Source organism: Phaethon lepturus, unplaced genomic scaffold (genome assembly GCF_000687285.1).
Source record: "Phaethon lepturus isolate BGI_N335 unplaced genomic scaffold, ASM68728v1 scaffold14231, whole genome shotgun sequence".
In the NCBI taxonomy this organism is placed as follows: Eukaryota; Metazoa; Chordata; class Aves; order Phaethontiformes; family Phaethontidae; genus Phaethon; species Phaethon lepturus.
In genome coordinates this window covers 71,248-87,656 of record NW_010515641.1, presented here as the reverse complement: position 1 = coordinate 87,656, position 16,409 = coordinate 71,248, and the positions used below count along the sequence as shown (strand labels likewise).

At 41.1% G+C, this 16,409-nt stretch overlaps 1 protein-coding gene across 1 annotated transcript in view; it reads left to right on the top strand.

The window, feature by feature from the left end:
* Window positions 1-6,403: 6,403 nt before the first annotated feature.
* Window positions 6,404-16,409, top strand: part of TAF4B (TAF4b RNA polymerase II, TATA box binding protein (TBP)-associated factor, 105kDa) — a 58,419-nt gene continuing 48,413 nt past the window's right edge. The window contains exons 1-6 of the mRNA XM_010295845.1: window positions 6,404-6,515; window positions 7,049-7,197; window positions 8,036-8,143; window positions 11,978-12,145; window positions 12,253-12,375; window positions 14,519-14,608. Of these exons, the coding sequence (XP_010294147.1) occupies window positions 6,404-6,515; window positions 7,049-7,197; window positions 8,036-8,143; window positions 11,978-12,145; window positions 12,253-12,375; window positions 14,519-14,608 (750 nt within the window). The remainder of the gene's footprint in view (window positions 6,516-7,048; window positions 7,198-8,035; window positions 8,144-11,977; window positions 12,146-12,252; window positions 12,376-14,518; window positions 14,609-16,409) is intronic.

Here is a 16,409-nt window from a genome sequence, read left to right as displayed (position 1 = left end):
GCAAAAATACAATCACCTTCTTTGAAGAACTTGTGGGTATAATGTTGTATTGTATTTTATTTAGCCTGTGGTCTGTTCTAGCATTAAAGTATATTGGGATTATGCCCTTTGAACTTTTCTCCTGACCTGGAAATTAATGAATTCCGTATCTCTGGGCAAAACAAGGTGTCTTTCATTGGAAATCAAAATCGGGCATCTCATGGTAACACTACAGTATCTACATGCTAGTCACTGGTCCTGAACCATTGCTACAAAGACCCGTTAGTATAGAAACTTCCCTGGTACAGAGGGTGATTTCTGACATATGTAATTATTAGTGAAACAATGTGAACAGAATGACTTGGTTGAGGGCCTGGGTATGTGATGAGTGCTTCTGGTTGCTGCCATAACAGTGTTGATTATGAGTTGATCACTGCCAAATTCCTCTTCCATCAACTAAAATTGACTTCTAAAGCTTGGAATGGTTTGTCATATGGAGTGAAATGCTTTGTGGATGTAGTGTACAAGCTGAACAACTCAACTTGACCCATGCAGTATAGGTGAGCCCTCTACCCTGCTTGTCTGGGAAATCTAGGAGCAATCGGAGAGATTTTTCCCAAGAAAAGCCCCAAATAGGCAATCTTTGTGGCTTCCCAGAAGATTAGTTGTCCGAAGTCAGTTGTATCTGATTTAAGAATAGAAGTTCATCATTGGGAGCCTGTGGTGAGGTAACCTCAGGTGGCTACCAGATCTTCATTGTAGCTTTGATGCCAAGACAGTGAGAAGCACAAATAGATGTTGCCTCCAGATTGGGCTGTTGTCTTTGTTTCTCCATCTTCAGTATAGAAATCTGCAGTAGGCGTCTAGGAAAAATCAAGTACCATGTGAGGGTCATGGGGAATAAGTAGTTCTCCATGCAGTACAGTCCATACAGCCCCAACATATTGGAAGGATTATGCAAGTCGTGTGACAAGTGAAGTCACTTCAGTATCAGACTTACCTATCATGTCCTTCACAGTATTTCATTAACACTTTCTGCTTCTTTAGCAGTCTTTTACAGCCAGTCTGCAACATAACACACCTTGATGTGATCACTGCCTGAGCCGTCGATGTCTCTAATAATGTCCATTCTGGGTCTGTCTTATCCAGTCCTATAATGCTTTTTTGTAACTTTTAAGTGACCTGTTCTGTGGGGCTCAATAAATGGGGTTGAAGAGGAAAAAACACTTTTTAAAAGGATGCCTTTAAAGAGAAAAACTATTTTCAAAGCTGTTGCATGGATCGGTAGTATTTGGCCCTTTATTTTCTGAATTTCGAGTCATCCTAAATAGTCAGCCTAAGAAATTTAAAACCAATATTCTGTTCTAGTTGCAATTTAGTTTCCTACTACATCATCCCCTTTAAAGCTTGGTCTTACCTTGTAACTGCCTTAAAAGCTATCCCTTTGTTTTGAGTAGCTCAGTAAAAGAATGAGATTTGTTTAAGAACAGAGAGCACTGAAGCATTACTGTTGTTTTAAAACACTTTTGTTGTTAAACTGTTCTCTTACTGATGTGGGACATGAAACTCATTTAACCCTGTATATGTGAATGCTGTTAAAGTGAACTTTATTAAGGTTGGCAACATACCTGTGCAGGTACCCCTTGTTTTGAAAGAAGCTGAACTTACCCTTCTTGGAAAGTGGCTTTTGTAACTTGTGTTCTCTTAAATGAGTTGGGTCTAATTAAGTTGTTTCTTCCTTGTATTTTATTTTAGGAGCAAGAGACTTCTTTGTCTTTCCTTATGTTGCTCCCCAGCCAGCAGTTCCGAAGAGCTGTTGTGTTGACCAGTTGTGTTGGAAACCATGTAATCGAAGTGGTGGCTTAACTTGACAGCTTCATATGGTGTATCTCTACCGCAGCATACCTGCTGGCAGGTTCATCTCAGGAAATTCCTTCTGGCTGTTCCCCTTCAGAAATGGCCTCAGGCTTGTCTTATGTGCTAGAAATTTAATGGTGGAAGTTGCCCTTACAGTGGGATGCTTTTAGCATGCATTGGTATTCAGTGTTGCTGGGTGAAACCCTGAGATTCGGTTGGCAGCACAGCTTTATGTTAACAACAGTATGGTTTCCTTAACACTATTCCCAGAAATACAGTGAAGCCCCTACAGGTACATTCGGTGGCATAAACAGATCTCTGCCATGATCCCACAGCATCTTGTTCATGTCTCTGGTGAGATTTTGGTTCTCTGCATGTAGTTACAATGAAGAGGTATCTGGAAGATGCTCCTCCTACTAACCTGTGTTTCTTGACTCCCGGCTTGAATGCTAAACACAGCTACAGCTTAGAAAATTTTAAGCGTATTATAACCAAGTTCAGAAAAAGCTGGATTTTCTTGGCTGGTAGTGCTGGGACAGCAAAAATTTACAGCGGAGGTATCTCAGGTTTGAACAGCAAATGGAATTTTAATAGAAGGCCTCTGGTTTTCCATGGCACTCTTTGCTGGCATGCCTGTGTAGAGGCTGTTGTGGGTGGTGACTGCCTGAGCTATGCAGGAGGGATGTGGACGCTCTTTCTGCAGGCATGGTTCCTGGAGCCCCTGTTTCCTGGAGAAGGCAGGTCACTGCACAGAAAGGGTTTAGATCTCGATGAGACCTCTTCCAGGTGATAAGCTATAGTATGGCTTCTTTCTGTGTGGCTTTGGAGGAAGCTGAACTGGGTTTCAGTTGTTGGTTCCTTCCCCTGCAGCCTTCTTGCAGGATTGTAGACGAAGGAAGGTGTGCAGGGAACAAAGGGCTGAAATAGCTGATTTTATTTTAACTGCCTTCTCTGGCAGTCAAGAAAAAAGAAATAATTTTCCAAAGGATGTTTTTGGCAGGACAGGCAGAATATCTAGAGACAGAAGTCTCAATTCAGTGTAAAAAGGGCTGTTTGTTAATCTGCGAGAGACACATGAGTCCTCCAATGAAGCATGTGAGAACTAATCCCTGCTGCTAACTGGTCACTTAGATTTTCTGTTTGTGGTCTGAAAACAGGAACAGCCTTGTAGCCCCAAAGGGATTGTGCCTTACTCTTACTATCTAAGTGCCCATATGATGAGAAAGTCTTTCCTGTTCTCTGAAACAACTTTAGCAAAACTATCAAACTGTGTATCCTGTAAACGGTACTTTCTTGGAAGTGCTGCCCAAAAGAGGACACCTTTGGCGTTATGTAGATGCCTGATTTGCTGTTCAGTAACTACAGTTGGTGCCAATATCTTGGTCAGAGTCTGGAGATACCTCTTCTGTTTTTAGACACTGAGTGGTATTAGCTGAAACTTCACTGTTTCAGCTGTTCAGAGGTCTGTCCCCTTCATTTTCCTGTGGGGTTGCAATGACTGCAAGACTCGATCTTTTTTCACATTTTGTTTGGCAAAAATTGCCTTCTAGTGAATGAGAAAACAGCTCTTGATAAGAAATATCTTTTTTTTCCCCTCAAGTGAATAATGAGGACTCCTGTACTTCTCTTCGTTTCTGATAGTAGCATCTTGGTAGCTGCATAAGCCTGTTTATGTAACCTTTCTATTGAGAACCTCAAGGTTACCATAACTTATTGTTCCCTCATTTCACACTTGTGCAGCTGTATATGGTGTATGAGACTTGAGGCATTGGTTTTGAGTGCTGTGGAACCTTTTCTTCCCTCCTGCATCTCCTCTTGGAGCCTGCACTGTTCACTTTAGTGTTGGGTTGTTGCTTTTGTTTCAAGGCACAAAGGGAGTATCAAAAGCTTGGGTGTATTTATGTTGTGAAAAAATGTAAGTAAATTGTGGCAACCAGAAGTGAAAAATAAATGCCCTTCTCAATAGCTTTCAAACTGTTTCAGACAAGCCACATGTCAGTTTACTGTCACCTCATGACATTAGGTTGTGAGTGCCCAGAACTGTGTGTTTCATGCTTGAAGTGATGTCTTGTGGCTTTTCACTGTATGGATCTGTAGCAATGACAGTCGTTTCAAATTTGCCTTCATCTTTATTTGAGCTAGCATCAGGCATTTACAGTATTAAGCCTACAAAAGCAGTAGTTAGTAGATTACCGTAATATTGTGTTTTTTGGTTTGGGACTTCTAATTTTGCTAGCCATCGTGAAAAACTACTGCCATGAAAAGGCTACCACTGTATTAAAAGTTCTGCAAAATGGAACAATTATAGGGAAATTAATGTTTGTTCCAAGCGGAACAGGTTGTTACTATAACTTGTATGGAAGTAAACAGGCATCATCTTGGTCTTACGTTCCAATCGAGGCTATGACCACTGGAGTGGCCTTAGGTAACTTCTTCTGTGGATGCTCTCACCAAGAATAAGCCTGAAGTTATTTTACAGTGTCTTGATGAGGTATGGATGTCTTTGTATTGACTAATCCTGTCACTAGGAAGAAAGTTGATTTACATTTCAGGGTACAGTGCTGTTGGGGATCATTGCAGTCATGGTCAAATGTAAAGGAGACTACTGGGACTTGTTAATATTTGTGGTGGTTGCTTTTTGTTTACATGTTCATGAATTTGCATATGAACTGTATTGTGTTTGCATAAGCTTGCTAGCTGTGTTGCTCTTGAGTTAATTTCCTGTCAAGTGGAGTCTGATGGAAACTCTCCTCATTCAAGTGACTGGAGGATGGGATGCTCTTCAGGCAGGGTCTCCATCTCTGACAAATGCTAACTGAAACTTCAGAACAGTAGTGCAAAAAACCAAACAAACACCAACCCTATAGTCGAGTTGACTGGTAACAATGCTGTTGCTGGTATGCAGCATGATTCAGAGAAGTAGAAATTGTTCTTCTGACAGTTTGGCTTAAAAAACAAATGTAATGAGTAGTGGCAAAATATCCAAATACATGAAAACAAAACACTTGATGCATTCAGAATCTCTAAAGGAATTAAATGATAAATGTATATGTGCCTTCTCAAGGAGTAGAGCTAGCAATGACATTTTTAAGCACCCTTAGAAAAGCCTAAAACCTCCAGTAGCAACACCTCTACCATCCTGAGTGTAGACCTAGAGCAGAGAGAAATGCTATTGCTATCCGTGTGTGGTATCAGCTTTCTCTCTTCCCTTAGAATCTGCGTAAGCATGTAATGTGAACAAGGAAAAAAAAATGCCCTTTTTTGACTGATGATAAATTATATGCCATGAATCACTGTGTAAATGAGATGGCGTGAAAAGAAAATTAGAAATCCAATATGTTTTCTATGATTCTGGGTATTCATTGATTAAATTAAAAGATCCATCTGTACCTAAATATAATTATAGTCAAGACTTCAGTGGAGGAGGAGAAAGCTGAGTTGTCAGATGGAGTAACAGTATTTTTCTCGATATGCAAAATGCTGTATGCATCTGCCCCATCTAGTAAAGGCTGCTTGAGAAAGGAGGGAATCACTCTAGATGCTACTCCTGCAGTCTCAGTTTGTGTGTGCTATGTAAATGGCAATATGTTGATGTTACAGAATTTTATATCAGGTTTTGTGTTGTCTTGCAATATCCTCTTACATTTTTAGATGTGGAGGATGAAAAGCTGTTTTTAAGCATGTGGTTACAGCTTGATTATTTTTTTTCCCCCAACAAAGCCCAACTCATGGAGTTTGTGGCTTTTCCTGTTGTATTTATTTAAACTCAGACAGAAGCAGTGTTTTAGGCTCTATTGTACAGCAATATTTTGCCAGCTTCCAGACTAACCAGGTAGTAAAAAGACTATTCCATTGATGCAGGCTTGTTTCACACAGTGTGCATAGAAGATCTGGGGTTCTTCAGGGATTCTTCAGATATTGGATAAGTTTCAAGCAAGTTTAATGCAGTCCTCCAAAAATGTTGAGGTACTCGTACTTACGTATCTAGCATTCTCCTGCACCTTCCCCCTTTCTTTTATGCGAAAGGGCTTTAAGTGAGGTGTTTGAAGATGGTGGGTTTGGTGGTGGACTCTGCAGCAGCTGCTGGTGAGGCACCAGCAAAGGTAGGGGTCTGAAGCCGTTGAGACCGGGAATCCAGCTGGCATTTTGTCTTTGTGAACCTGATGAAAGGTCTGGATTTTCCAGAGTGTAGCCCTTAGGGGGCCAGGGAGGAGGAGGAGGACGAGGAAGCATTGATAGCTGAATGGTTTCCAAATGCAGGGAAGATGGGACTGTGATGTGGCATCTGACTGACTCTCCTCAGGGCGATTTTCATTTGAAAGCTTTAGTAAAAATACACATTGTTTGTTAACTGTTTAATTGTTTCTCGTTATAGCTGATGGGGTAGGAAGGAGAAAGGTGGTAGGAGTTGAATTGTGATGGGCTGACATTGCTGTAGGTTTGAAAGGAAAACAAAAAAGAAAGGAAACTAGGCAGAAGAGTCTCTTTCTTTTCTTTCCCTCCCCGTCCCCCCCATCCACCCGCTTGGAATCTCCCTATTTGGCAGAAAGCTGCTTTGATTAAAACCATGCGTTTTAATGCGTTTGGACAGAGCCTTGACAGAGGGACAGCTTCAAATGTCTCGGTGGCCTTGGCTTTCCTTGCAGACCACTGCCCTCTGACCAAGGGAGGTGGTCTGGGTATAGGCAGGTGAACTGGTAGTAATCAGGCTTCGGTTTCTATTGCAGGTTTTCTCTAAACCATATCTTCACCTGTAAGTATGTGCCTAAATGTTCAGAAAGTGAAAATGTGTAGAGGCAGCCAAGTGTGACAGCGGTGATGAATTTTGCGGATTGAAGAACTGCTTGAAGAAGTTACTGTTAAAGTAATCCCAGAGAGCGTGTGTGGTGGTGTCTGTCTTTTTAATGACCAAAATATCTTTTTGACTCAAATGATGAACTGCTTTGCCATTTGCATCTTGTATACGCATGGTGTCTCAATGTGGCTGTTTAGTTAAGTTCTTCTCTTGACTTTAGGAATTGTTTTCTATCGTAGAACACAGAGTAAGTCTGATGTATGCTTAGCTCCTACGTTTCTTGGCAGCTGTTCCTTGGAGTAAGAAGCTAAATATTACATTGTCTTATCAGCGTGGTCTAGTTATTTCTACCACAGGAGCATAGGAAAGCCATAATATTGCTTAATTTCTAACAGTCTGGATGTTTTTCTCCAACAGGAACTGTTCTTATCAGAAGCAGTAATGGCCAACTAATGCTAGTATCTCAACAAGCAATAGCACGAGCACAGAGTCAGCCACAAAATAACACAAGTGTGAGACCATCTATACCAACCAGCACACCTGCAATCAGAATATGTGCTGTACAGGTAACTTCTCTCATAGCTTTAATTTTATGTAGCTGTATGTTATGTAGTTATAACAGGGTTTGCAAATAAATTATGGAGGGTTAAATAAGCATTTGAATGCTTTCTGAACAGCACGGTGGTGTTTGGTTTTGCACATAAACATCACCATGTGCTTTGCTTTCTCAGTTTGAAAAAACTTCTAGCCATTACATATGGTTCAGTTCAAATTAAGGAATTCCTCTCTGATGGTGATGATGTAAAGGGTTTTAAGAAAAAAACCCAAACCAACCCAAAGACAAAAAAACCTACCTAAGTGGTTGCTGGTAGTAACTACAATCTTGTGATCCTCTGGTGGGATACTTCTGTGAAGCTGAGGACCTTTCCCGTGGCCCCAGAATGTTCCTTCCTCCCTGAGCTCTGATGGCTTTTTGCTTCAGTCTCTTGTACGTTAGTCAGCATTGAAGAGGAAGAGCAGGTATAAAAAAAAAAACCATCTGTATAGGTCTCGCCAACATGCTCATCCTTTAACTGTTTTGTTCTGATTAGGTATTGTGTCTAAGTGTCTCTGAATCTGTTCTTAAGTATTAAACTGGTAGACAAATAGCTTTGTTGAAAAGTGTTTAAACTGTAGGGACTATGTGAACGATGCTTGTATTGCCACTGTAAGAGTGGGTGTCATGGTTTAGTGGGCATGGTGGTGTTGACAGTTGGACTTGATGACATTAAAGATCTTTTCCATCCTTAATGATTCTATACCATCGGATGGGAGCAGGTACTACAGTATCTGTTTTGTCATTGACTTGTCTGACAACTGTTCTCTGTGTGTGTTTAATTATTTTTTATCTTTTTTTTTTTTAAGAACTCTGGCACCCAGTTGCTAAAGAAAGTAGCAACTACTCCTGTGAAACCATTATCTCAAACAACAAATGCTGAGGCTTCTACTGTTCAGCCACCTACTGTAATACAGGTAGTATAGCTTTATAGTGCACTGGAATAAGAAAAAGGGACAGAGAGAACTGAAGAAAATATGGATGCATTCTTGTTATTTCTAACTCTAATCTGGTTTTTACTGAGATGGTAACTTTTGTCCTCATGATAAATTCTTTCCTGAACGTCTTTTTTTTAAACGCATAATTTAATTATGTTTCTGCCAGTGTGTGTCAGCTCATCTTCTCTCACTAAAGTAGAAAGTGCATGAACAATGGATGAATAGTTCAGAGAGCCATTTCCAGTGCTTTTGTACCCTGTGACACCACAGCTCCTTCAAGCTCTAGCTGATGCTGTTCTCAGAGAATGAGACTTCCTAATGCTCTCTTCTGTTTAGGTTCCCTGATTCCTTAGGAGGGAAAAAAGTACACCTGGGATGTTGTTGAGGGGAAAATGAGCTGTCTGCACTAGTCAAGCTGTTTTTCAAGTCTACATTTTACATTTTTCCCCTCACTAAAAGCTGAAGAAAGGTCATAGCTGAAGACCTCTATGCTCTAATTGAATGTGGTAGATGTGTTCTACAGATACGACTGTAAATAGACAGTGGTTGGAAATGCCTCATTATTTTTAGGTAGTGTTTTTTGTCTTATTTCCTAGGTCTTTTTTTTCTTTTTCCAGAGAAAAATGTTGTAGGACTCTTCTGAGGAGGCTCTTGCTACCTGTAGACTATGAGACTTCTCCTAGATACAGTTCTTCCTTTGTTCTTGGGGACCAGAGTTCTGGATAAGCATGTGTCATGAAAAGAAAATGGCTTCTTTTCTACACCTAAGATATTCTGCCCTCATAATCTGGAGGAGAAATTGGGACGATGTCTGGCTTGTGCATACCTTTTCTTTTGTGACCAAAAGGTTGAAGGAGACCGGGCTGTACTGGTTGACCAAGCACTCAGTAAATGAGCAGGATCAGTCATTCAAAACACCATGCCTGGATGTATGTTCTTGACCTTGAGGGTGTTTGAAGGATTGGGGGATATGTTTGCTGACAGCGATAACTAACAATCTGACTTACAAATTTGTTCTCCTGCTGTTCTTCTGTATCAGCAACTGAAAACTACTCACAGCTCTGTGATCTTTTTTCTCTGCCTTCTCACAACAGATGGATAATGTTGGAGCTAAAGGGGAAAACTCCTAATATGTCTTCTATTTCGCTTAGCGTTGAAACAACATACGCTTTGTGTCTAAGAACAGTGATGGGTATTCCTTACTCACTTTTATTTTGGAATACTAGCTTGCAAACCACGTGGTTGTGATCTCCTTATAGAGATCTTAAAGATACAAAAGCAATAGTCATACTATACCACCCTTGCACTGGGGAGAAGAGATGAAGGTAAAGATTTCTTCCATCTGATGGATGAAGCTGTCTGCATCCTCACCCTGGGGCAGACAAGAGCAGAGTGCTGACAAGGGAGTCTGTGCATAAGGTTGCAGGAATTGTCTTGGAAAGAAAGAAAGAAAGAGTCCTTGGGTCTGATTTCCTTGGCAGTGGTTTATTCATCAGTCCGAAAAGAACTTGCTGATGTTAGTCTTGACAGTTTTTTGAGGTCACAGGAGGGGAGTGTTAGTGTGGAAGTATGATGTTATCACAAAAAGCAGGAGGCAGTGGAGAGGAAATAATCCTTGGCTTTGTTGTGTATCTCCTATCTTGTGCTAAGTACAACTTGAAACACTACTATCTGCAAACTCTCTCTAGTTACTGACTCCAGGATTATTCTCCTCATCTACAAAAATATTTCCACTTGTTGTCGTTCCTGAATGTTTAAGCTCTGAGATTAGACAAAATACCTGCACATTTTTATTTTTCACCTTCTTCCCAGATGGGGTAACGAAGCTGCAAAGTGTCTAATTAGCATCATGCTGGGGCACTTTCATTTAGATGCAGAGCACTTCTTCTCTTGAAATGACTTCAAAATATGCAGGATTAATGCCATTTTTTATGGTGACTGTTTCTCTGTTGCTCGAAGTGAGAATGAGAATTGTCAGTAGTGAAAAAGGTTGCGGCCAGATGACAGAAGTTAATTCCCATGTATTCATCTTCCTGGGAAAAGGGTCCAGCAGACTTCCTGTTGTTCCCTCCCTCAGCTGATAAAATGCCGTTCTGGTCTTGATGTGTAAACACGCTGGAATTTGCAAGAGATCAGCTCCTGCGAACCTCATGTTTTCACCTTTTAAAAGCCCAGGGCATTGCAGCTTGACAGATCTGTACTCTGTCCCCTTCCGTCTTCCTCCCATCCATCTGTTTGTGGGATTCTTGTGCCCAGTTTGCCTCCCTGTGGTCTTAGAGCTGTTGAGCCTCATCCTTGGAAGAGGCAGTGGTGGTGGCAAAGATCCTGCAGAGAGCTATTAAAGTGTTACCAACAGTGGGAGCCTAAGCTGGAAATCTTTCTGGTAGCTGCCTGCTTCTTTCATGTCAAGCTGGCAGCAGCTTGGGGAGGTGGGGGAACTCACCCAGGAAAAAGGTAATTTATAAATAAATTAAAAAAAGTGCAAGTGTTTTGCTTTAGCTTTAAATGTATGCTCATTAATTTTCCCTATCCTGAAAGACTTTTGATATTCTACATGATGTCTGTCCAACTCTGATTAGTTTTTGTTTTATCCATGGTAGGGTAAGTTGGGCTCTTATCATTAATGCAGTTAGCAAGTATTAATTTGTGATTGCTGGAGTAAACTGTGGTGTTTAAGTGTGTTAAGAGTCAGTGAAAGCAATTGTGTTGCATGGATGCACAGATCTGAATCTAGAATTTGGCCTACAAAACCAGACTTTCCCTTTCTCTTGAGAGTTTGGGAGGAAAAACGATACCCAACTTCAGGTTTCAAATGCTAACCTGAAACTCGTGCTTTTCTGTAACCTACAGGTTCAATCTGGCTTTTTAGTATACAAGTTGAGAAACTGAAAGTAGTGGTTTTTGTAGGGGCAAAGGCTTTTACTCATATTGTATTCTGCTGTATCAGAAGAACTGTGTTGTATTTTATAAGTGTGAGTTTTGTTTTTGGTTTTTTTTCTTTCTTTAAAATCTGAAGTGGAAATATTTCAGTTTAGGAGGTTTTCCTTTGGAAACTGCTATTTAGCCTGGTTTGCAGAGGAGGGAGCCAATTCCACTCTTATTTTTTCTGAAACCATCATTACTCTCCTGTTGCTGGAGCTTCTGAATCTGTTGGTAAATTCTAATGAGATTTTAAAAGAGGTCTCAAAATAATGGAATTTTGTGTCTGGGCAGAGGAGAGAGAGACGCAAACTGCTGCCCACAAGGAAAAAGCAGGAAGAGCTTGTTAGGTACATTTGCTCAGCTGACAGCTTCTGCTGGCACATGCATCCTTCCAAAGTGGACCCAATGTCTTTTGCCTGCTGCCTGTGTGATAGGAAGAGTAGGGGATATTGCAACTGGGAGAGGAGCTGCAGGGGAAGAAAGGAAGATAAATAATCACTTCAGGTTGTATTTGTCTTCAGCATAGTATTGCCTGGCTTAGCATTGTCCAAAATGCATTAGTCTTAGACTAATTGGGTCTTCAAGACAACTTTACCTTTCTCTCTTCACTCGAAGTTGCAGGCAGACCTTCAGTCTGGGTGAGCCTTTATCATTTCTTCCCCCTGTGCCCTTGATTTAAAAACACAATCATGGCTGTGGGAGTGCTGTCACTTCGTGTATTAAACAGAGCCGCTCAAAGCAAATGAATCCAAACTTTAAAAACAAAGACAAAAATCATTTATTTATGTTTTAAATAGTAGTGTGGAGGGGAATGCTACCTTATACGCTAGCAGAATACAGTATTTTTGTCACGTTAGTCTTTGGTTAAAAAGTGTTAATTTTTCTTTTCAGCCAGCAGCTGCAACAGCTAGTGTTACTACAGTTACTGCTGTAAAGCCTTCGAGTACTGGAACACCTGTAAAAATTCCAGTTACAGGACCACCTGCACAAGCTATCTCCCAAAAGGCAGTCTCTGTGAAAGCAGAGGGCACAACAGTAGCACAGACCAGCGCTTCTACAGTAAGGGGAAAAAAAAGTTTTTAATTAAAAATTAACATTCTCTATATTCATCAGAGGTTGGAGAGCCAATGCAACACCTAACAGTCTTCTCTTTATTTTCATGCTAGGAGATGCTAGAGAATGTCAAGAAATGCAAGAATTTTCTTGCTACGCTGATAAAACTGGCATCTAGTGGACCTCAAGCCCCTGAAATGGGGCAGAATGTGAAGAATCTGGTGCAAAGTCTATTGGTGAGACTTTTCATAAACAAAGTCTGCATCATTTGTGTATCATTTTTGACATTGAGTTCGTCATAGTTTTGTTCCTTGTCTTTTTTTTTTTAAACAGCTGAAGTGTTGGATTTGTGGCCGAGTACATCTGACCCTCTTTAAGTCTTACATTTTAACTCTTGTGTTAGCTGGATCACATGCTGTATTTTTTCCCCTTCATATTCCTGTTTCATTTTGTGCACACAGGTAACTGACAGCAGGAGGAGCTGATAGTGCTAACATAGCTGCTAGGTCTGAGCTGCTTTTTTTTCCTGTTAGTGTACTTTTGGGTCCTCAATGGTAAGAGTAGTGCCGTGGAAGTTGTAGTGCAGAGCAAAGTCTGTGCTGCTTCTTTACTCCAAGACAGAACTGACTGACAGCTTGATAGTGAAGCTCCAGTGGAACAAGCATGACATTATCTATGTCTTTAGACAATGGGATGGAGAAAATAACATGGTGGCTGCCAATGTCTCTCTCCCCTTGCAGGTGGCTTCCGTATGGTGCTTTGTGCTATACCCCAGCACAGCTGGGTTTTCTTGGTAACGATTTCTCCTGCCACTTCTTCTGTTGGCATTTGACCACTGCTGCTGTTTTGTTGTTCCACTGTAGCAGAAGGCTGTGGGTTGGTGGAGGGGGATGGCTTTGCTATAGGGGTACCAAAGGACTTCTCAGTCTAGAAAAGCATGGTGTAGACAGAGGAGTAATTTCAGAGAGCAGGTTGTTTGAAGATGCATCCTTGCAAAAATTTTATTTCTTTCCCCCTGTGTCTTTATACACCTTGCTACTAGAGTTTTTCCTTCTTGTGCTTACAGTACTTTTATTATTTTAAGAACAGTTGTTAGCAGACATTAATACATCATTAACTGTGCACTTGCTTGCTTTTTGTAGTATTTTAAAAATGCTGTTCTTCTGCCATCCAATATGTATATATGATTTAAATGCAAAATAAATTAACGGTTTTCATACGTATGAGTGAAATGAGTAAACCGCAGCTGTGAAGTAAATGGTCCTTAAGGCAGCTTCTCGTGAAGTGGGTGTCAAGCACCTTGTATGCACTGAGATGCAGTGTACCAAATCACTGCATCTGTATCGGTGAGATCTTGGTGACCAGTATCCACAGCTCAGTGAGACCTAACAGGCAGCAGATCAAATGACTAAACAGGAGAGCTGCTGTAAATTATGTTTGCCTGTGAATATACAGTGCCTAAAACCCCTGCTCTGGTCACGTAGCTCCCTGGAACAGTTGTTCCAAAGAAGAATACAGGTGAGAGAAGTAACTTCTCTGCAGAGACAGAGACTGGTGCTGGGGTCCCTCTTCCTTGTGTGTCTGCACTTTCTTGGAGGAGGTAATGTTGTTGGTGACTCTGTGGCAGGGTCTCACTTGGGAGGGTGAGAAAGGGCAGCAGTGTCTGGGGCTACCCACCACCTTAGCCCCATCATGGTGTCACTGAAGTAGTGAGGGAGGGGTCTCAGAAGTCTCCTGCAGCTTCCTAACTCTCCCAAGGCCTTGAGTCAGGTGTTTGTTTTGGGGCAGAGCAGAAAATGTTAAGAATGGAGATTGTGCTCTGCAAGGCCAGTTACCGTAGTGGTATGCAGAAGTGGTGTTCTGATGTTCAGTTTCTCCTGCTTTTGAAAGACAATGTTAAGTGTTCTGTTTCATTAAGCTATGTACGCATTAAACTAGAATTGTCCTACAAAAACTCCTGAGTTGTCTTTTGTCTCCCATCTCTTTAAACTGATCTTTATGCAAACTACCTTTACAGTAAAAAAGTACTTTCAGTGAATTTTAAATACCTCTGCATAACAATGAGTACTCAAAAGGATCAGTGCTACTTATAAACTTGTTTCTATCAGTTCATTTCAGTGAACCTGTGTTTGAACAAGTATCCTTAAATGTGTTAACTGCCTGTAGATGAAGAAAGTAATTTGATAATACTATATCTGTATTACAACATCATTCTATCCTAAAACCTTTTGTTTAAAAATACAGGAGGAAAAAAGCATTTGAGTACTAAATTGAACAATTCCATATAATATAAATTTCCATGAATTTTTCATACATCTGGGAAAAAATATAGTAGATTCATAGTTATAACTTACCATTGTAATTATACTTTCCTCTTAGGAAGCAAAAATTGAACCAGAAGAATTTACAAAAAAGCTATACATAGAGCTCAAGTCATCTCCACAACCATATTTAGTTCCTTTTCTCAAGGTAAGTGTCTGATTGTGGGTATATAGTATTTAATAAGGGGAGGATGGATGACTAGAAAAGAAAAGGAAAGAGGCAGAGCATTCAAATAGGTATTTGCTCAGGTCAGTTGAGCAAATGGTGCTTAACATAGCCCTGTGTGACTGTTTCTCTTAGAAAGACAATTTTTTGGGGGAGGGAGGATTTCAGAGGAGTAATTTACTCTGTGTTCTTAACTTGAAGAGTAATTACCCTCTAGTCATTAGAGGACACTAATGTTTTGTAAGCTGGTACATCTACAGTAGAGCAGCTATACTAAGATGAGCTCTTACTTTCTCATCAAAACTGTAGCTATTCTGAGTTCTAATACATCAGGCTGACAACAGTAGCTGTGCACAGCTTATGCAGTATTTAAACTCAAAGGATCTACATAAAGCTATTCATCTGTCTGCTGGTTTGTGTTTAACTGGAGGCAGAACCCCCCCACACCCCTTTTTCCAGAAAGGGTCTAACAGGACTACTGCAGCTTAGCAAAAGTAACCTAGGACAACTCTACCCAAGCAAATAATCACGTAAATTAAAAAATGCTCTCTTAACACTTTTAATCATATGGGAGAATGGTATTAACAAAATAAAAATGAACATCTTTGTTGTACAACAATCATTAAATCCCAGTGAAAACATGGAACACTTGGTTGCAATTACTTAATTGCAATGTACACAGTATTCTTAGGCTTGGTAGAGCTGTACTATTCCTTGGCACTCATTATAGGTATGATGGAGAATCAGGGAAGAATAGTTAAGTGTTAAAGCTGGGACAGGGGTTTTCTGGAGTTTGTCCTCTTCCTTAGTATTTGGCAGCACATGTAACAATGCGTGTGATAATGTTGATACTACTTCTAGTTGACTGGTGTTACAAGTGTAGGATGAGTATTTTTGTTACAGTGGCAACCTTTAAATGCTTTGCGATCAAGTTTGCCATGAGTCTAGAAGACTACAGTCATCTCTGCTGGGCTTGATTTAAAATTTTCATATTGGTCACTTATTTATTCTCTGTTTAATTCCCTGGAGGCTTCTTAAATACCCATGCAAATGCTAGAAAAACAAACAAGCTCAGAGTATAGGCTTTCCTGCATCCAGTGCAGCTCTGACTGCAGAAGGTCTGGGCTGTGAGTGCAGGGTCCGTGTGACTGGCAGAGGTTTCCTATGAGCTATGTGGGGTTTCAGCAGAGCTCTACTAACTGCCAGGGCAAGTTAGGCTTCAGAAGTAGTGTAGCTGCTTTTCTGCAGGGCCCTGGCTGATGAGCCCTGCTGGATGTAGGCTGGCTGCCCCTGTGTGGGGCCAGCTCGGATGCCGCTGTGCTGTGTTCCCAAAACAGCACAGGTGAACCTCAGTAGCTTTCTGCAGACCCAGCCTAAATCTGGTACAACTAGACCTTGTCTGGGGCTGGTGAGCCCTGATAGCCCCAGACTAGCTCATGCAGAGGAGCTGAGGGGTGGCTGCACTGCACTTGCTAATGCTTCCACTCCTTTGGGTCCCCCAAGGGTTTATTAGCTCAGGCACAGCACTGTCCTCATGTGCTCACAGCAGTGCTCAGCCTCAGCTAATAAGCCATCTCACAATGTGGAGAGCTGCTACACTTGCTGCACAGACCTCGAGGCTGTTCCATGGGAGTTATGTTGGTTTCATCAGCATAGGTCAGACCCTGAACTGTCACAGCAGAGCCATTGGACGTTTCTCCTGTGGCATGCTGTCAGGTACTGGTATCATCTAGGCTTTTCTGTTTTGGGCAGTATCCATACCCCATAATCTTTGACAAGGTGC